Genomic DNA, 15,164 nt, shown 5'->3' on the forward strand with positions numbered 1-15,164 from the left:
CATTCAAGTCGGAAAACCGCCATAAACACACGCCGGAGCAACATGGCAGCGTGGGAATGACCTCCTCAAAATGTTGGACTTGATGCAGCGTTCTATCGAGGTCGTATAACACACTGTAACAACGTCGTAACAGCCTTTTCAATTTCCATTCATTTGATCTCTGCAGTACGAGTCTACTCCCCCTGTCTCTTTCAAAAGGGTGACTAGATCCTTAAAATGTAGTTAGATTTTCAGATTTACAGGATTCTCTAGTTGTTCATTTTAATATGGAAACTTTACACAGTTTCAATATCTTGTGTATGCTCCTGAATTAGTCAGTTACTTAATTTAACATTTAATCAACCACTAGCACTAGACAGAAGAAAAAGTGAATGCAACTTAATATTGATGTCAAACTAAAACAAGATTGTTTTGCCAAGAACTACAGAAACCCATCTTCATGTCCAGCGGCACGATTTTGAATCCTATGATTCAAACTTTGCGGAAACGTCGCCGTGATTTACGACCCTGCATGGCTCACGGCGCTGTGTGAACCATGTGTCTCTCCCGGGGACAGTGAGCGCAGTCCAGGATTTCCATGAGGGGGTCATAACTTACAGAGAGAATGTCCCCCCGGTGACAGCGTATGAAACACTGAATCGCGACCACTGTTCATAGAAAACAGAACTGAATACATGACACCATGTGTCCGTGTGTGTGTATGTGTGTGTGTGTGTGTGTGTGTGTGTGTGTGTGTCACTCTGCGCTTGGTGATACTCACTGTCGAGGCAGGGGGCGCAGGCCGTCTGCGTGACTCCGCACGGTTTGACGACGCCCTCACCGGGCTGGCACTGCTCGCAACATTCTCCACCGGCCGTATACTGACCCGTCAAACAACCCTCCTTATTGGCCACAGCTCCAACCTGCCAATCACCAGAAAGAGATCATTCAAATTGGGGGGAAGCAAAGTGACATTTTAGATTCAGCAGCAGTCGAACATTCACGGAAAACAAAAGTGTTTCGTTTCCGGGAGGCCAGAAAGAGGTAAAGACATCCAGAGTTTCACGGGACCAAGGAATAGAAAGAAAGACTTTGTCTTTAATCATCTGGGATTCCCGTAGATTTATTTTGGATCCACTAGTGCACTGTGTGGGCGTCAGGATTGTGCAACAGGCTGCAAGAATAAACGAAGGGGGCGTGAGATGATTAATGGGATGGGGGAAACCAAAATGCAGGTTTCAGCTACATCAAACTTGTCTATTGTTCTTTCAATTTTTTAAAAATATATTCTATGCCTGTTAAAGTATGAATGACACAATAAAAAAAGGGTACTCATTGTGAACATTGTGATTTACGGTTGCAAAGACACATTGCTTATTTTGAAAGGGTCACAAAGTCTGGAAACCAGAACTCGTATCCACAACTCTTACCTGACGCTGCTCCTGTGTACGACTCACTTCAAGCCAAACGTCAATTCTAATACTACATTTAATAGTAGTAGTCGTAGTAGCTTTATTGTCAATTTCTTCACATGTTAAGACATACAAAGGAATCGATAGGACGTTTCCCACTCTCCCACGGTGAAACATATAAAAGTGCACAGGCACAACAGATAAGACAAGACATTTCCTAATACTAAGTAAACATAAAGATAAAGATTCACATACAGTTGTTATAAATACTATATATATATAAATACTATAAATACTATATATATATAAATACTATAAATATGTCATACAATTTTAAACAAGTGAATACAAGTGATTAAAGTGCAGAGTTTTGAGTGATTTTTTAGGGGGGCGGGGGGATTTTCAGCTTCCTGTCAGACTGGAGGATATGGTAGGATATATATAATAAGTGCATTTTTTAAAAGTCCCATCTACACCTAAAGTCACAGATCAGAATCAGAATCAGAATAGTATTTATTGCCTATCAGACTACAAGTAAAAACAAATCACACAATCAGACCAGGTAACAGCAACCTTCATCTTGGCCGATGATGAAGACGTGTGTGTGCGCCTCTCTCTGCGTTTGCAAATGCATGAGAGTGCATCTACGCGCACACACTCATGTTTCCAGGGTTCTGTGTCTATGTGACCTTTTGCAATATATCATACATAATCTTTCATCTTTCACAGCAGATCTTTTTGTCATCTTCCTTCCACACACCTCAATCTCCAAAGCAAGGACCGCCCTCTGACATAAGAGCTCTGTCTTTCATTCGCTCCAGATAAATGAGGAGGGATTGTTTTGCTTTCTGATGTTATGATGTTCTTCCGTTGCGAAGTGTGTCTCTCACCGGTTGGCAGGCAAGCTGCGGATCAGTGTGCAAAAGCAAGTCATATCTTGAACTTCTTCTCCTACCATAACAAGTATCTTACAGTTTTCTCAGGCGAGTCATTTAGCTCTTTACTGACTTGAATATTGTCCGGCGACAGTGTGCCTTTTGAATGTTCGTCATAATAAGCCGTGGAAATGTCAACACCGTTTACGGGCGTGTTTGTGCACGTGCGTGAGTGTACTGTATGCACACTGAGGGGTGCATTCGAGAGAAGTATGCATCAGAGTTCAAGTATGTGTGGAATGCTGCTGACAAGAGTGAGCACTAAAAACCATCAGGTGTCCCCTCGGGCACTTCTACGTCAGCTGTCACGTCTCCACCTTGACCTTGATGATGTCACAACCCTTTCACCTTCAGGTCTCCGGGATTCAGCTCACCATGTTGTCCATGTTTCAAAATGTAGCGTTGGCTTTGTGGGGAAACTTTTTATGTGAAATGTGTCATGAGGAGTGCCTGATAATATCTGGACATTTTTAAAAATGCTCTTGTTTTACAACAGGAAGACTTTCGGGAAACGAAGACATTGATCTTATTCTGCAGAGACTTAACTTAATCTGACTTGAATTTAATTAATCAACCCCGTTGTTTTGGCTTTTTAGTATTACCAAACGTTCAGAAACCAACCGAATCTTCGGGAATTGGTGTCATACATTTATTTTTCTTGAGATATGACACTCTTACAGCGCAGAAAAGTGTATTTCTCTCCTTATTTACCCCCAGATCACTCTCTAAAACACACACAACGGGCATTCACTCTGAGATGAATCAAATCCGCCGTCTCGCACGCTTCAGCTGAACCTCCCTCTTATTTATCGTACACACCCACTGGCACGCATACGTTTCTCAAACGCATAAACTCATGTGAACAAACCGGCTCCAAAGTGACGCCGCTTTTGAAAGGAATCCAAGTTCCAGCGCATGGCTCCTACTCGGTGTTTCTATGACCCTGTCCTAGCTTCGGGTGCGGGTGCAACACCAAAGACCTGCAACTCTGATTAAAGTGCATCCCTAATGACCGCTAAATTGTGCGTACAGATGAATTAGAGGGTGATGTGATTTGAGCGAATAGCTCGCGGAATGAAAGAAAACGATGCACTTGAGCGAGTTGCGGCTCGACTTGCACGTTTCCTGAAATTCGTTCTTTTCGATGGAACGTTCAACTTTTGTCAGCTGACCTCCCTGAATCCAGAGCGACGAGCAAGTGGATCGCACACATCGACGCGCGCGCACAAAAGCACGAGCAGAAGCATCTGGACTCACAACTTCAGAGCAACCAATCTTACTAATGCTGCAGTCAATTTTCAGGTTTGAGGCACTTAACCTCCGGACCTCAGCTGTCAGCGCTTGTTAAACCATTAGAGTTCCACGATGCCAGCCTTCCAATAAGCTGGGCCTAATTTAAATCCATGGCTCCTGAATCGCTGTGGGAAACCCCACTGGCAATGACATTAAAGCTAATACCATAGAAGAAGAGAAGGATGTGAGTGTGAGGTGAGAGGAGGAGAGGAAGAGCGAGGGGGGATGGTTTGGGTTTGTATCAATATTGCATGTGCTGAGCCTGCAGAGGATGCATACCCATCAGTGGGAGCAGCTGTCATGTATCAGTGATGCAGGCTGTTCCTTAACGGGGACCTTGACAAGCTCTGCAGCCCTGACGGACCGTGTGCACTAAGATAGTTCCATCCTGGACCTGCATGGCCTCGAGGGAATTGGAGATGAATCTGGAAGACGATAAAATGTGACGTCCCGGAGCTTCCATCGAGATTTCTGTTGTTGAGTTCTGCTAATGACGAACAGTTACAGTGCATTCGCCTCGTCCATTAACACGTGGTTTATCGGTGAGCTCCTTCACAGGGGCCCACTGTGACTTTGTTATTGTCCTGCCGTCTGCAGGGCCACATGTAACTGAGAAGGGTTGAACTCCAGATACAGCAATTGGAGCTGGAGAGTATCAACCTAAATGGCTGCTGTACATCCGCTCTGCTCCACATTGTCAGCCCGGGACTGAAGACAGGACAGGTGCAAGGTCAAAAAGTGTTCAGACCCCAAAGATGTACTAAAGACGTTCTTACAAGCAGAAACCACAGGACACAGTTACATCATAAAAGTATCTTAAAGTAAGTTAAAATGCACTTCGATGGAGGGAAAACCTGTAACTTGTAGCCTCATGTAGAAACGTGATGGCGGATATAAGAGCTGGAAGCAGGAAAGTCTGCGACAATTTTTGTTTGTTTTTTGTATTACTAACTATCCACCCATTATCCAAACTGCTTATCCTTCTTTTTTACTAACTACCTTATGACTAAGAATATACACTTTTATTAATCCCCAAGGGGAAATTAGTTCTCTGCATTTAACCCATCCTTAGTTATTAAGGAGCAGTGGGCTGCGGTGAAGCGCCCGGGAAGCAACTGGGGGTTCAGTGCCTTGCTCAAGGACACTTCGACTTGCAACTAATGGGGAGAGCGGGGATCGAACCCACAACCCTGCGGTTGCAGGACGGCCCTCTTACCCCACTTGGAAACAGATCTTTACGAATGCGCAGGTGATATCCAAATGAAGTTTATGGCACACATTGAACACAGACTTTGTAAGAGGCTACTCACCAGTCCAAGTAACACGAGTATGAAAGCGGAATTCATCCTGTCGGTCCTCCTCATCCTCACTGAAGGGTCGAGCGGTTTGGATGCGACGCGGCGAGACGCGCGTCTCAGTCAGTCCGAGGTGAAGTGCGCTCGGCTGTCATCGCTGCCGGGTCTTTATAAGTTAACTTATTGGTTCAAAGAAACTATCCAGGTAACTTTTCGCCACCAGGTGTGTGCGCGCGCGTATGTGTGTGTCGTAAAGCACAGATGCTGTGGCTGCGCGCAGGATCCAGTCAGTGTGAAAAGCCGCTGAGATTGAACCTTTGGATGTTCGGCTGCGGTGCGCTTTGCTCCAACTGGGCTCACATGACGGACGCGCTCAGCTCAACAGCTACAGGGAAGAAGCCATCTCGCTCTCCACGCCCACTAACACGCACTCTCTCTCTCTCTCTCTCACACACACACACACACACACACATGCTGCACACACGAACCTGCTCTCTCTCTCTCTCTTTAACAGCTGTAATCATGCACTGAGATGTTCTGCTAAAACAAACCAACCTCCTGGAAGGTAATCGCACGACAAATTAAGTCTTGCGTAATTGGTCCGTTTAGCAAGTGACTCACAGACTGCACGTGCCAAATGAAATTAAGTCTCGCTGCAAGACGAAGGCTTAAATGTATTTTTATTTTATTTTTAACTTTCACCAGTTAATTTTTCCCAAAGGAGATCCAGCAGATTTGCATCTAACCTGGTGACTTCTAGTGTCCCTGAAGCCTTAAACTGACTCTATTTTACAGTGAATGCACCTCACAGACACCTGAGATCCACACTACAGCAGCAAATAATGTAAAACAACTTGATCAGAGTTTGATATTATTATCACCCCTGCATCTCTCTTCTCATCATTCCACAGCCTTAAGATACAACACACACATTATCATCCTGAAGTTCTTTTTTTCTTCTTGAACGTGACACTGAGTGAAATCACAGGACGGCACAGGAACACTGTGTCCTCTATGAAAAGAAGTGAGCCGCTGTTGGATTACGCCGACACCTGAGGCAAACCTGATGGAAATCAGGGAGCAGGCCATGTGCGAGGTCATGACTCTACATGCCACCTTGTCGAACACGTTAGCCCAAAAGATTGACAACGTTGTTTATGAGTTTTGCGGTTTATTGTGTTACAGTGTCGTGTTTGTGCATGGTCCTCATACAGCGAATTTTCCCTGGAGCAAGAAGAATTCTTTCATATCATCTTTGTTTAAATGAATTTCACTCTAATTGTGGTGCAGCCCCAGCAGTCTATGTGCGAAAGGACAAAGGAGACATGAGGTGCAGGGCGATCTGTGTGAGCCACACATGGGCTCCGTACATCTGCTTTAGCTAAAATGTGCAAGATTATGTACGTAACACACATGATTTACATTTAGCTTTAGGCCTCATTTTATTTTCCCGACCAAGAAAATACTAAAATATTTGAATTGGATTAGGTGTAAATCCGTTATTTTGGCATAAATGCCACCTGCCACTATGTAACTCCTGCAGTAGTTTCTCTGCATAGTGTGGTGTTGATATTAAATAATGGCGTTTCTGCCCATCTGGGACAGTGATTTCTATAAAGCATGTCAGGATGGAGGGCAGTGGGGGACACGGGGGCAGGAGGGAGAGGAAGCTGGGTTGCCACGAGGAGATGGATTATTCATGAGAGAGGGAAACTGACAGACAGAAATAAATCAAATCAGTTTCAGAGTCACTTATGTGGGACACAATAGATTAATCTCATTTTCAGTATGCTCCATGTAATTTCTAATTGTGATGTAATGCAATTTACTAAGAGAATCACTGCTTATTTAATCTGAAATCACTCTCAGACAATGTTGATGCTGAGATGACATGAAGACTAAGTACACTAAAGTAAGTGCGCTCTAAATGTCTAATTTCTCATTTCTAAAGGTTTAGACATTTCGATTTCAAAAACAAACACAGAAAAGTATTATAAGAAGTTAAAGGGAAGTAAAACAGCAAGCCAAGCAATTGCTTGGACTTTTGCCAGTCTGTGGTGGAGGAATCAAAAAGAAGGGAGAGAATCAATATACATCTTTATGTTAATCTGCATGTGGAAACCACACTGTATCCATTTTGCCCAACAGCCACTATAGACTCTCATTCAGTCACACAGATGTGCACACACACACACACACACACACACACACCGTCTGTCACCATGAGTGGAGAGAGGACAGGATGGGTGGTCCATGAGACATTCACTGTCCCATCTCATGTTCTGAGAAAAGGATTCTGTTCCAGGTGACCCTTCTTGTTAAAAAAAAGTGTGTCTCTGTGTGTGTGTGTGTGTGTGTGTGTTAGCATATGTCTACATCCATCTCAGTCTTGGAAAGCGTACCATGCTGGTTCACATTTATATTTTATGATATGCACACATGAGTATCCATCTTCGACATGCGAACATTGTTTTTCTTTTCCCCGACACTGACCACCTGCCACTCATGGAGCAACATCAACAACAAAGGAGCACAAACAGCTCTGGAAATGTCATCCACGGCCCGAAGCTTTCCTTCTAATGCACCGTATTAGTCGAAGAGGCATCATATGACGAGCCAAGGAAGCCCTTAAATTACTCTGAGAGCACTCACAGCAATAAGAGTGAGAGTGATATCGTGTTGTGTTCGGAGAGCGCTGCAGCGCCGGCAGTGCATTCCTTTTATGTCGTGTATTTGGTAAACAACTTAAAGTTCAACAAACCAGCATCAGTATGTGCAATGAAAGTTGGAGCCGGTGGTGCAGATATCCTTTATTTCGTTGTGTGCCTGCTGCAGGGATAAAACAAAGTGATCTTTGGACAGGCCAGATGGCAACGCACCCCTCTCCTTCCCGTGGGACGCCCTCATCTGCGCTCTATTGATCTGGTCTGTCTATCCCCTTTTTCTATCTCTTTACTGTCCACCCTCCCCCTCCTGTTCACGAGAGCCGCCACTTCTCGTGAAAAAAGTAATAAGCATTATCATGTTTTATTTGATCAGATGAGATGTTTAACCCTTTCTTGCAATTCAATTCAGTTTATTTGTATAGCCCATTTTCACAGATTAAAAATGTGTCTCAGAGGGATTTACAATCTGTACACATAGACATCCCTGACCTTTGACCTCACATCGGACGTATTGGTCACAATAAGGAAAAGAGTAATGAGCTGCTGAATTGATTTAGCTGATTCATTAATTTTTTAATTAAAATAAGTTGAATTCAAAACACATTTCAACAAATGTAAACATACATTTATGTAGAATTGATTCAATTCTTGGTAAAATCTATTATGACATAATTTGTGCATATCAGTAAATAAAACACAGAAACAAACAATATTTAACTATTCTATTTTGGTATTATTTAAAAGTAATGACATACTATTTTTAGCAGTATGGTTAAGAAGGATCAATACAGAGTACAGGATGCACTGCCAAGGAGAGAAATCATGAGAATATTCTCGTAGAGCTGTTCTCATGTCGTACACCTGTTCTCATGCCGTACACCTGTTCTCATGTCGTACACCTGTTCTCATGTCGTACACCTGTTCTCATGTCGTATAGCTGTTCTCATGTCGTAGATCTGTTCTCATGTCTCACACCTGTTCTCATGTCGTACACCTGTTCTCATGTCGTACACCTGTTCTCATGTCGTACACCTGTTCTCATGTCGTACACCTGTTCTCATGTCGTATAGCTGTTCTCATGTCGTAGATCTGTTCTCATGTCTCACACCTGTTCTCATGTCATACACCTGTTCTCATGTCGTACACCTGTTCTCATGTCGTACACCTGTTCTCATGTCGTACACCTGTTCTCATGTCGTACACCTGTTCTCATGTCTCACACCTGTTCTCATGTCGTACACCTGTTCTCATGTCGTACACCTGTTCTCATGTCGTACACCTGTTCTCATGTCGTAGATCTGTTCTCATGTCATACACCTGTTCTCATGTCGTACACCTGTTCTCATGTCGTACACCTGTTCTCATGTCGTACACCTGTTCTCATGTCGTAGATCTGTTCTCATGTCATACACCTGTTCTCATGTCGTACACCTGTTCTCATGTCGTACACCTGTTCTCATGTCGTACACCTGTTCTCATGTCGTAGATCTGTTCTCATGTCGTACACCTGTTCTCATGTCATACACCTGTTCTCATGTCGTACACCTGTTCTCATGTCTCACATCTGTTCTCATGTCGTACACCTGTTCTCATGTCTCACATCTGTTCTCATGTCGTAGATCTGTTCTCATGTCGTACAGCTGTTCTCATGCCGTAGATCTGTTCTCATGTCTCACACCTGTTCTCATGTCGTACACCTGTTCTCATGTCTCACATCTGTTCTCATGTCGTAGATCTGTTCTCATGTCTCACACCTGTTCTCATGTCGTACACCTGTTCTCATGTCGTACAGCTGTTCTCATGTCGTAGATCTGTTCTCATGTCGTACACCTGTTCTCATGTCGTACACCTGTTCTCATGTCTCACACCTGTTCTCATGTCGTACACCTGTTCTCATGTCGTAGATCTGTTCTCATGTCGTACACCTGTTCTCATGTCGTACAGCTGTTCTCATGTCGTAGATCTGTTCTCATGTCGTACACCTGTTCTCATGTCGTACACCTGTTCTCATGTCGTAGATCTGTTCTCATGTCGTACACCTGTTCTCATGTCTCACACCTGTTATCATGTCATACACCTGTGTTTCCCCCCCTATATATTGTGCCAGTCTTTTCCTTCTCTCTTGCTGGATTCTTGTCTTTTTTCCGTGGTCCTGTCTTTCATGTTGTTATTGTGTATTCTTCCTGCTCTGACCACCGATCCTCTGCTCGCCCCTTCTTGGACCTTGTTGTTTTTCTTAACCCTTCTGGTAAAGAGTGCTTTTTGTTATCCACACCGAGTCCCGTCAGTTCCTCTGTGCATGAGCTCGTGACAGGAGAGCTATGCTGAGCGTCATATTTTGACGCTTATTGCCACTGACCAAGCCTCAGAATTCGAAAAGTTGTGAGGGACAATGTGTTGACAAATGCAGCACCCAAAATACAAATGTAATAACAGAAACAAATATGTGATTCTAGGACGGATCAAGATGCTCTGAAGCGTCTTTATTTCAAAATTGTACTTTAACCACGAGCCTTAGTCACTTCCCTCCAGAACTCTCAATGAATGAATAAATGAACGAGTCTCCTCTGTTGTACAGATTGTGACCTTTCCACTGTGACCTGCCCTGACCTCTGAGACGAGGCGAGTCCCACTGTGTCAGTGTCATGTTTAAGGCGTGTGTACCCACACTGATGTTCTCTGTAGTCGCGTCTGTACTTCCATCCTGCATCACATCCAGGCATGTGTCTGAATGCTTCAATAGAAACCAATATTGATTTCAATTGTTTTTGTTTCTCTGTTGCTGAACATTGATGGGTCTTTTTCTGGGGGCAGAACATGCATCGTATTGATCAGGCAAAGTTCAGTTTAACACACGCCGGCGTAAAAATGAGCCGCAGGCTGTTAACTGCCAATGCAGTCCATTATGCATTCAGAGACACACACATTGGGCCAATATGGACCAAGCACATGCACTCAGAGACCCAGTGGTGACCCTCACATACAGCAGGTACAGGATGCTTCATCTTGCACTGTATCACTGTAAAAGCTGACTCATGTAAATTCAAATTTAATATGTTGGATATACATTTTGGTTCATAGATTTGATCACATTAAAAAAAATGGCATGACAACGACTCTATACATGTTATGCATGGTAATATGAACCATTGGAAAATTACACATTTTAAATGATATTTTTTCAAAACAAAAGCATCGGGTCAATTTTTTGTTGTGGGCGCGTTGACATTTAGCCTGAAAAGAACCTTTTAGTTGTAAGTGAAATAAAAAAAATCAATGTATCGCTTATAGATTTTATATTTCCTGCACAGTGACGATGAAGCTGCTGTGAATAAAACAATGCTGCCCCCTGCTGGGCAGAGGACGCTCTTCCTGCCAGAGGTCCCAGTCCATCAGAGATGACACTCAATGGGAAAGGACACTTAGGATTCTACTACAAATCTGGTATTTGAAAAATATAACATCACGGTATTTGCATCACATTCATGTGTCTTTGGTCAACACATGATATTTCCCCTCAAAACCACAGAGCTCACATTCTGTGTGTATCATTTTTAAGTTTACGATGTTTATGAATATGTAAAGATTCGTATCTGATGAAACCAGCTTCTAAAAAACAATACTTTAGAGGCTGTTTCCTGTAGTTTGTCATTAATGGTTAATAAACAATATAACCAACCATCCATCAGCAGGTTTCTCTCCTCCCTTGGTCACCTGACGTCAGCCTCCTACCCGCCCAGCTGCTGCTCGTCAGCAGGCGACAGCTTTCCAGATGCTTTTTGAGCGGCCGTTGCCTCCTACCTGTTTCCTCCTCTTCTACCTGGTGCAGATGTCCTGCCGTCCTGCCTGCTGGTTCTTGGAGCTGTTGCTGCCTGATCCTGCCAGCCTGTGAGCATCTGTAAGGCTGATCCTAACCCAGTATACTTCTGTTGAACCCTTTCTGTTGTGTGTCCAGTTAAGATGACTCCTGCTGCTCTATATGAGAAAGACTCCCTCTTCCCAAAGGGTCAGGCCTGCTCTCTGTCTTGTATTTTTGTCTTGTCAAGACCGGGATAAGTGATGTGCAGTTTGCATGACGTGTGGACCCCACTGATACTCTCTGACCTCTTCACATTAACTCTGATAGGACAATATCTTTAGTAGAAAGAACACTTGCGGTGTTATTCGGTGAATATGTACAGATGGCATCTGTTCTAACTATCCTCACTAACAAACAGTAGTTGTATATTCTTTTTACATACCTTCATTATGAAGAAAGTGTGATTTTTTTTACCCCCGTATAAAAACAAGTAACTATTATGTATTTTTATAATATTGAACTTCAAACAGCTAATTATATTTTGTTTGTAAAATGGTGAACTTGTATCTATTCTACGTTATTTTCTCATAAAGTACCATAAAACGGAAATACATGAAGTATAATTATAGCCTTTGCTTTACTGGTTTCATCATTTATAGATACACAAATTCAGGTGCGATCTCCAGCTGCAGACGTTGTTGATTTGTGATTGCTGCTCTTGTTCTGCTCATGCCGGCTTGTTTCCATACATTCAGTAGATTACGACCGTCCTGGAATCAGTACATCTTTAAAATAACCCTGTGAGTCGTCAAAGCACCATGCACACACAGCCAAACCGCAGGGGCTAACCTCTTCCACTGGGCTTTAATTGTTACATTTTTATTATTTGATTCTATTAGCAGCATTATTGCCATTTGCATTTATTTCCTTCTGTAGTAACTTGCATATCGAACTGAAAACAGTTCCCAAATTGTGTTGATCACTTGATTCACTCTTAGTGAAAGAGTGTTAACATGCTGATAAAAGTTTAATTGTTTACTGGTTCATTGACCACTTTTGTCTTATTGTTTGTTTGTTTGTTTATGTATTTTATTCAGTCAATCAAATCAAATACAATACAATATTATCCTATATAATATACAAAAGAGAAAGACTGAAAAGGTATAGGTAGAAGCAAAAAATGCTTATAAATTCCTATCCTAAATTGAAATCAAAATAAATCAGAAAATTAATATAAAATAAAGAAGAAAATAAAAAAAATAAAAAAAACAACAATAAACAAAATATATTTATATACTACCACATACATCTTCCATATTAATATGTTTTTAATCACATTTATAACTCTCAAGAATTGTTTTATAAATAATTCCCTTGAAAACCAAAAAGGAGTTAAACCATTCTTACATCCATTTCAACATTATTCCAGAATTGGACTCCGACAACAGAAATACATAATCTTTTAATCCCTTTTTTAGCCTTTTGTACCGTGAACTTACAAACATCTCAAATCATATTTACACTCATGTATTGAAAGTAGATTAATGAGTAATTAATGATTTTATTGCTGAGCCGTATTAACTTTTAATAAGGGATACTTTTTGGTGTATAGACCGCCAATGCAAGAAAACCAACAGCCATGAATTTTGAGTTTTTTAGTTCGTATTTATATGAGTGACAAGTTACTGTAAACATCTGCTGATGCATTTGATGTGTCAAGTCACATATTGATGTGGAAATGTTGGCTACCCATTAAAGAGGATGATTATTCATCGTGTCCTCTGACCCCGATCACAACGGAGGCCGGACAAAAGGATCCATTCTTACAGAATCCTGCTTCTAGAACTCCGCTGGCATCGCAGATGTTGCTGCTGGTGTCCTCTATTTACAGTTTGTACAGTTTCAATAAATGTTTACTAAACACTTCAGTGGAATTAGACAGCTTCATTTGTTGAATTCCTTACTGTGTATGAGCATGAGGTCAAATAATCTAGATATTTAAAATATGTATCTGTTAGCTTGAGTTATTTTTACAAATTATAGTTTTCCTCATTCGCTTTGGCTCAATTCTTGAATGAGAATATTTTTTTCCTGAACATTTCAAATCTCTGAACTTTTTAACTCTCATTCATTCAAGAAAATCTCACATAATGTTCTAGAAGTTTCACAATAACTACTGATGAGTTGATTCTCAGTGAAATTGTGAATCTCTTCAAAACTTCTCAACATTATGTTATTGTTCGAGCCATTAAATGCAAAATGATCCATTCAATTATATTATAAATCTGTATGTCTACATGTATATTATATAGATAATCTATGACATTACACGTTGTTGTTTTTTACCGAACTATAGCACAGGCTGAGACGTTTTCCTACTTTTACTTACAGTACGTTTTCAATTAGGACTTCACTTATAATTATTAATTTTATATTCATTTGACCAAAGTAACTGATCTGAATAGACACTCCAGCATTGAGCTGCAGGCAATTTTAAAAAACTCGAAAAGTAAAAAATGTGAAATTATTATTTAATAAAATAATGGAAACATTTGCAGTTATTATTTACTGAATATATACATGTAAGTATGTGCAAACGTGTACTGGATGGTCCACATATGCACACACACACACACACATGCACACACACATGCACACACACACACACACATACACATTCTGGACAGTGTCCTGTGGGTCAACTGTGTTTTGGAAATAAATACTTCTGTTGTCTCAGACAACTTTCTGGTCCAATCTGAGATAAATGAACATCAACAGTTATTATTTACTGAATATCAACATACCTCAAAGACATGAAATCATTCAGAGCTTTAGTGAAATGTGTGGTAACTCTCAAGATGTACGGACTAAGACACTTACAGTGTAGCTTGTATACAGGTGTTGTTTGATATCTGCTGCCCCATGTATTTCATCCTTTTCTATCAAATATCGGTAAAAATGCACGTGGGATTATTGGTAATGTAAATGTATGCATGTGTGCAGCCATGCATGTCTAAATGCAAACATACAACATGTGTGTGTGTGGGTAAAATCTCTAGATGCAACACACAGTGTGAAGGTTGCTGTATTGCTGGACATCCAAATGTTACTAAAGGATGAAAAATGTGGTTACAAGGCGGTTAAATGTGCTGTTTTTATTTGACCCTAACAGGGCGAAAATGAGTGTTTCATTCACATCTCTTTAGAGGGTAAGGCACCTAAATGTTTGTCATATTTTAACGCGCAGGTGACTAACTGTGTCCGTTTCCAGTCGACAGATGAACAGATACAAGATGTTGACCGCCGTGGAGGGAGAGGAAGAGAAGAAGATAAAGGGCATCTTCATCCAAAGGTTTGCTCTCCACCCCGGGGGTGTTGAAGGTGAGCGTGCCCAGCACTGTAATCCCAGTCTTTGTTGTCCTCCCAAATAAGATAAGATGCTGGTTTGATAATGACACAGTGCGACTGGTTTTCTGCACACACCAAGTCGCTGTATTTACTATCAATAATCGAGGTGAGACCCAAACCAAACACGTATCTGTTTTGGACATGTGGGTCGGAGAGGATGAGCATGTTCACACCAGAAGCAGCTTTGGAGAGGAGGCGTTTATAAAGCCACACTTTGTGGTCATTCTGGGCTCTTGTCACTGCTGAGCGCCTGCAGGAGGTAAGCGTCACTTTCTCTGCTACAGTTATGAATTTGTATCCGTGTAATAAAAGTAAAGCTGTAACTTGTAAGCATGATATATATCGTTCTGTTATTTTCTTATGGCCAATGCCGCAGC

General features: G+C 41.7%; 1 protein-coding gene across 1 annotated transcript in view; it reads right to left on the bottom strand.

Annotated features, from left to right (window-relative positions):
- Window positions 1-5,151, bottom strand: part of ngfrb (nerve growth factor receptor b) — a 28,542-nt gene extending 23,391 nt beyond the window's left edge. Inside the window, exons 1-2 of the mRNA XM_056429778.1 lie at window positions 4,930-5,151; window positions 761-902 (exon numbers count right to left, since the gene is read on the bottom strand). Of these exons, the coding sequence (XP_056285753.1) occupies window positions 761-902; window positions 4,930-4,983 (196 nt within the window). The 5' untranslated portion in view covers window positions 4,984-5,151. The remainder of the gene's footprint in view (window positions 1-760; window positions 903-4,929) is intronic.
- Window positions 5,152-15,164: the final 10,013 nt, after the last annotated feature.

This window comes from Pseudoliparis swirei, chromosome 13 (assembly GCF_029220125.1).
Source record: "Pseudoliparis swirei isolate HS2019 ecotype Mariana Trench chromosome 13, NWPU_hadal_v1, whole genome shotgun sequence".
Classification (NCBI taxonomy): Eukaryota; Metazoa; Chordata; class Actinopteri; order Perciformes; family Liparidae; genus Pseudoliparis; species Pseudoliparis swirei.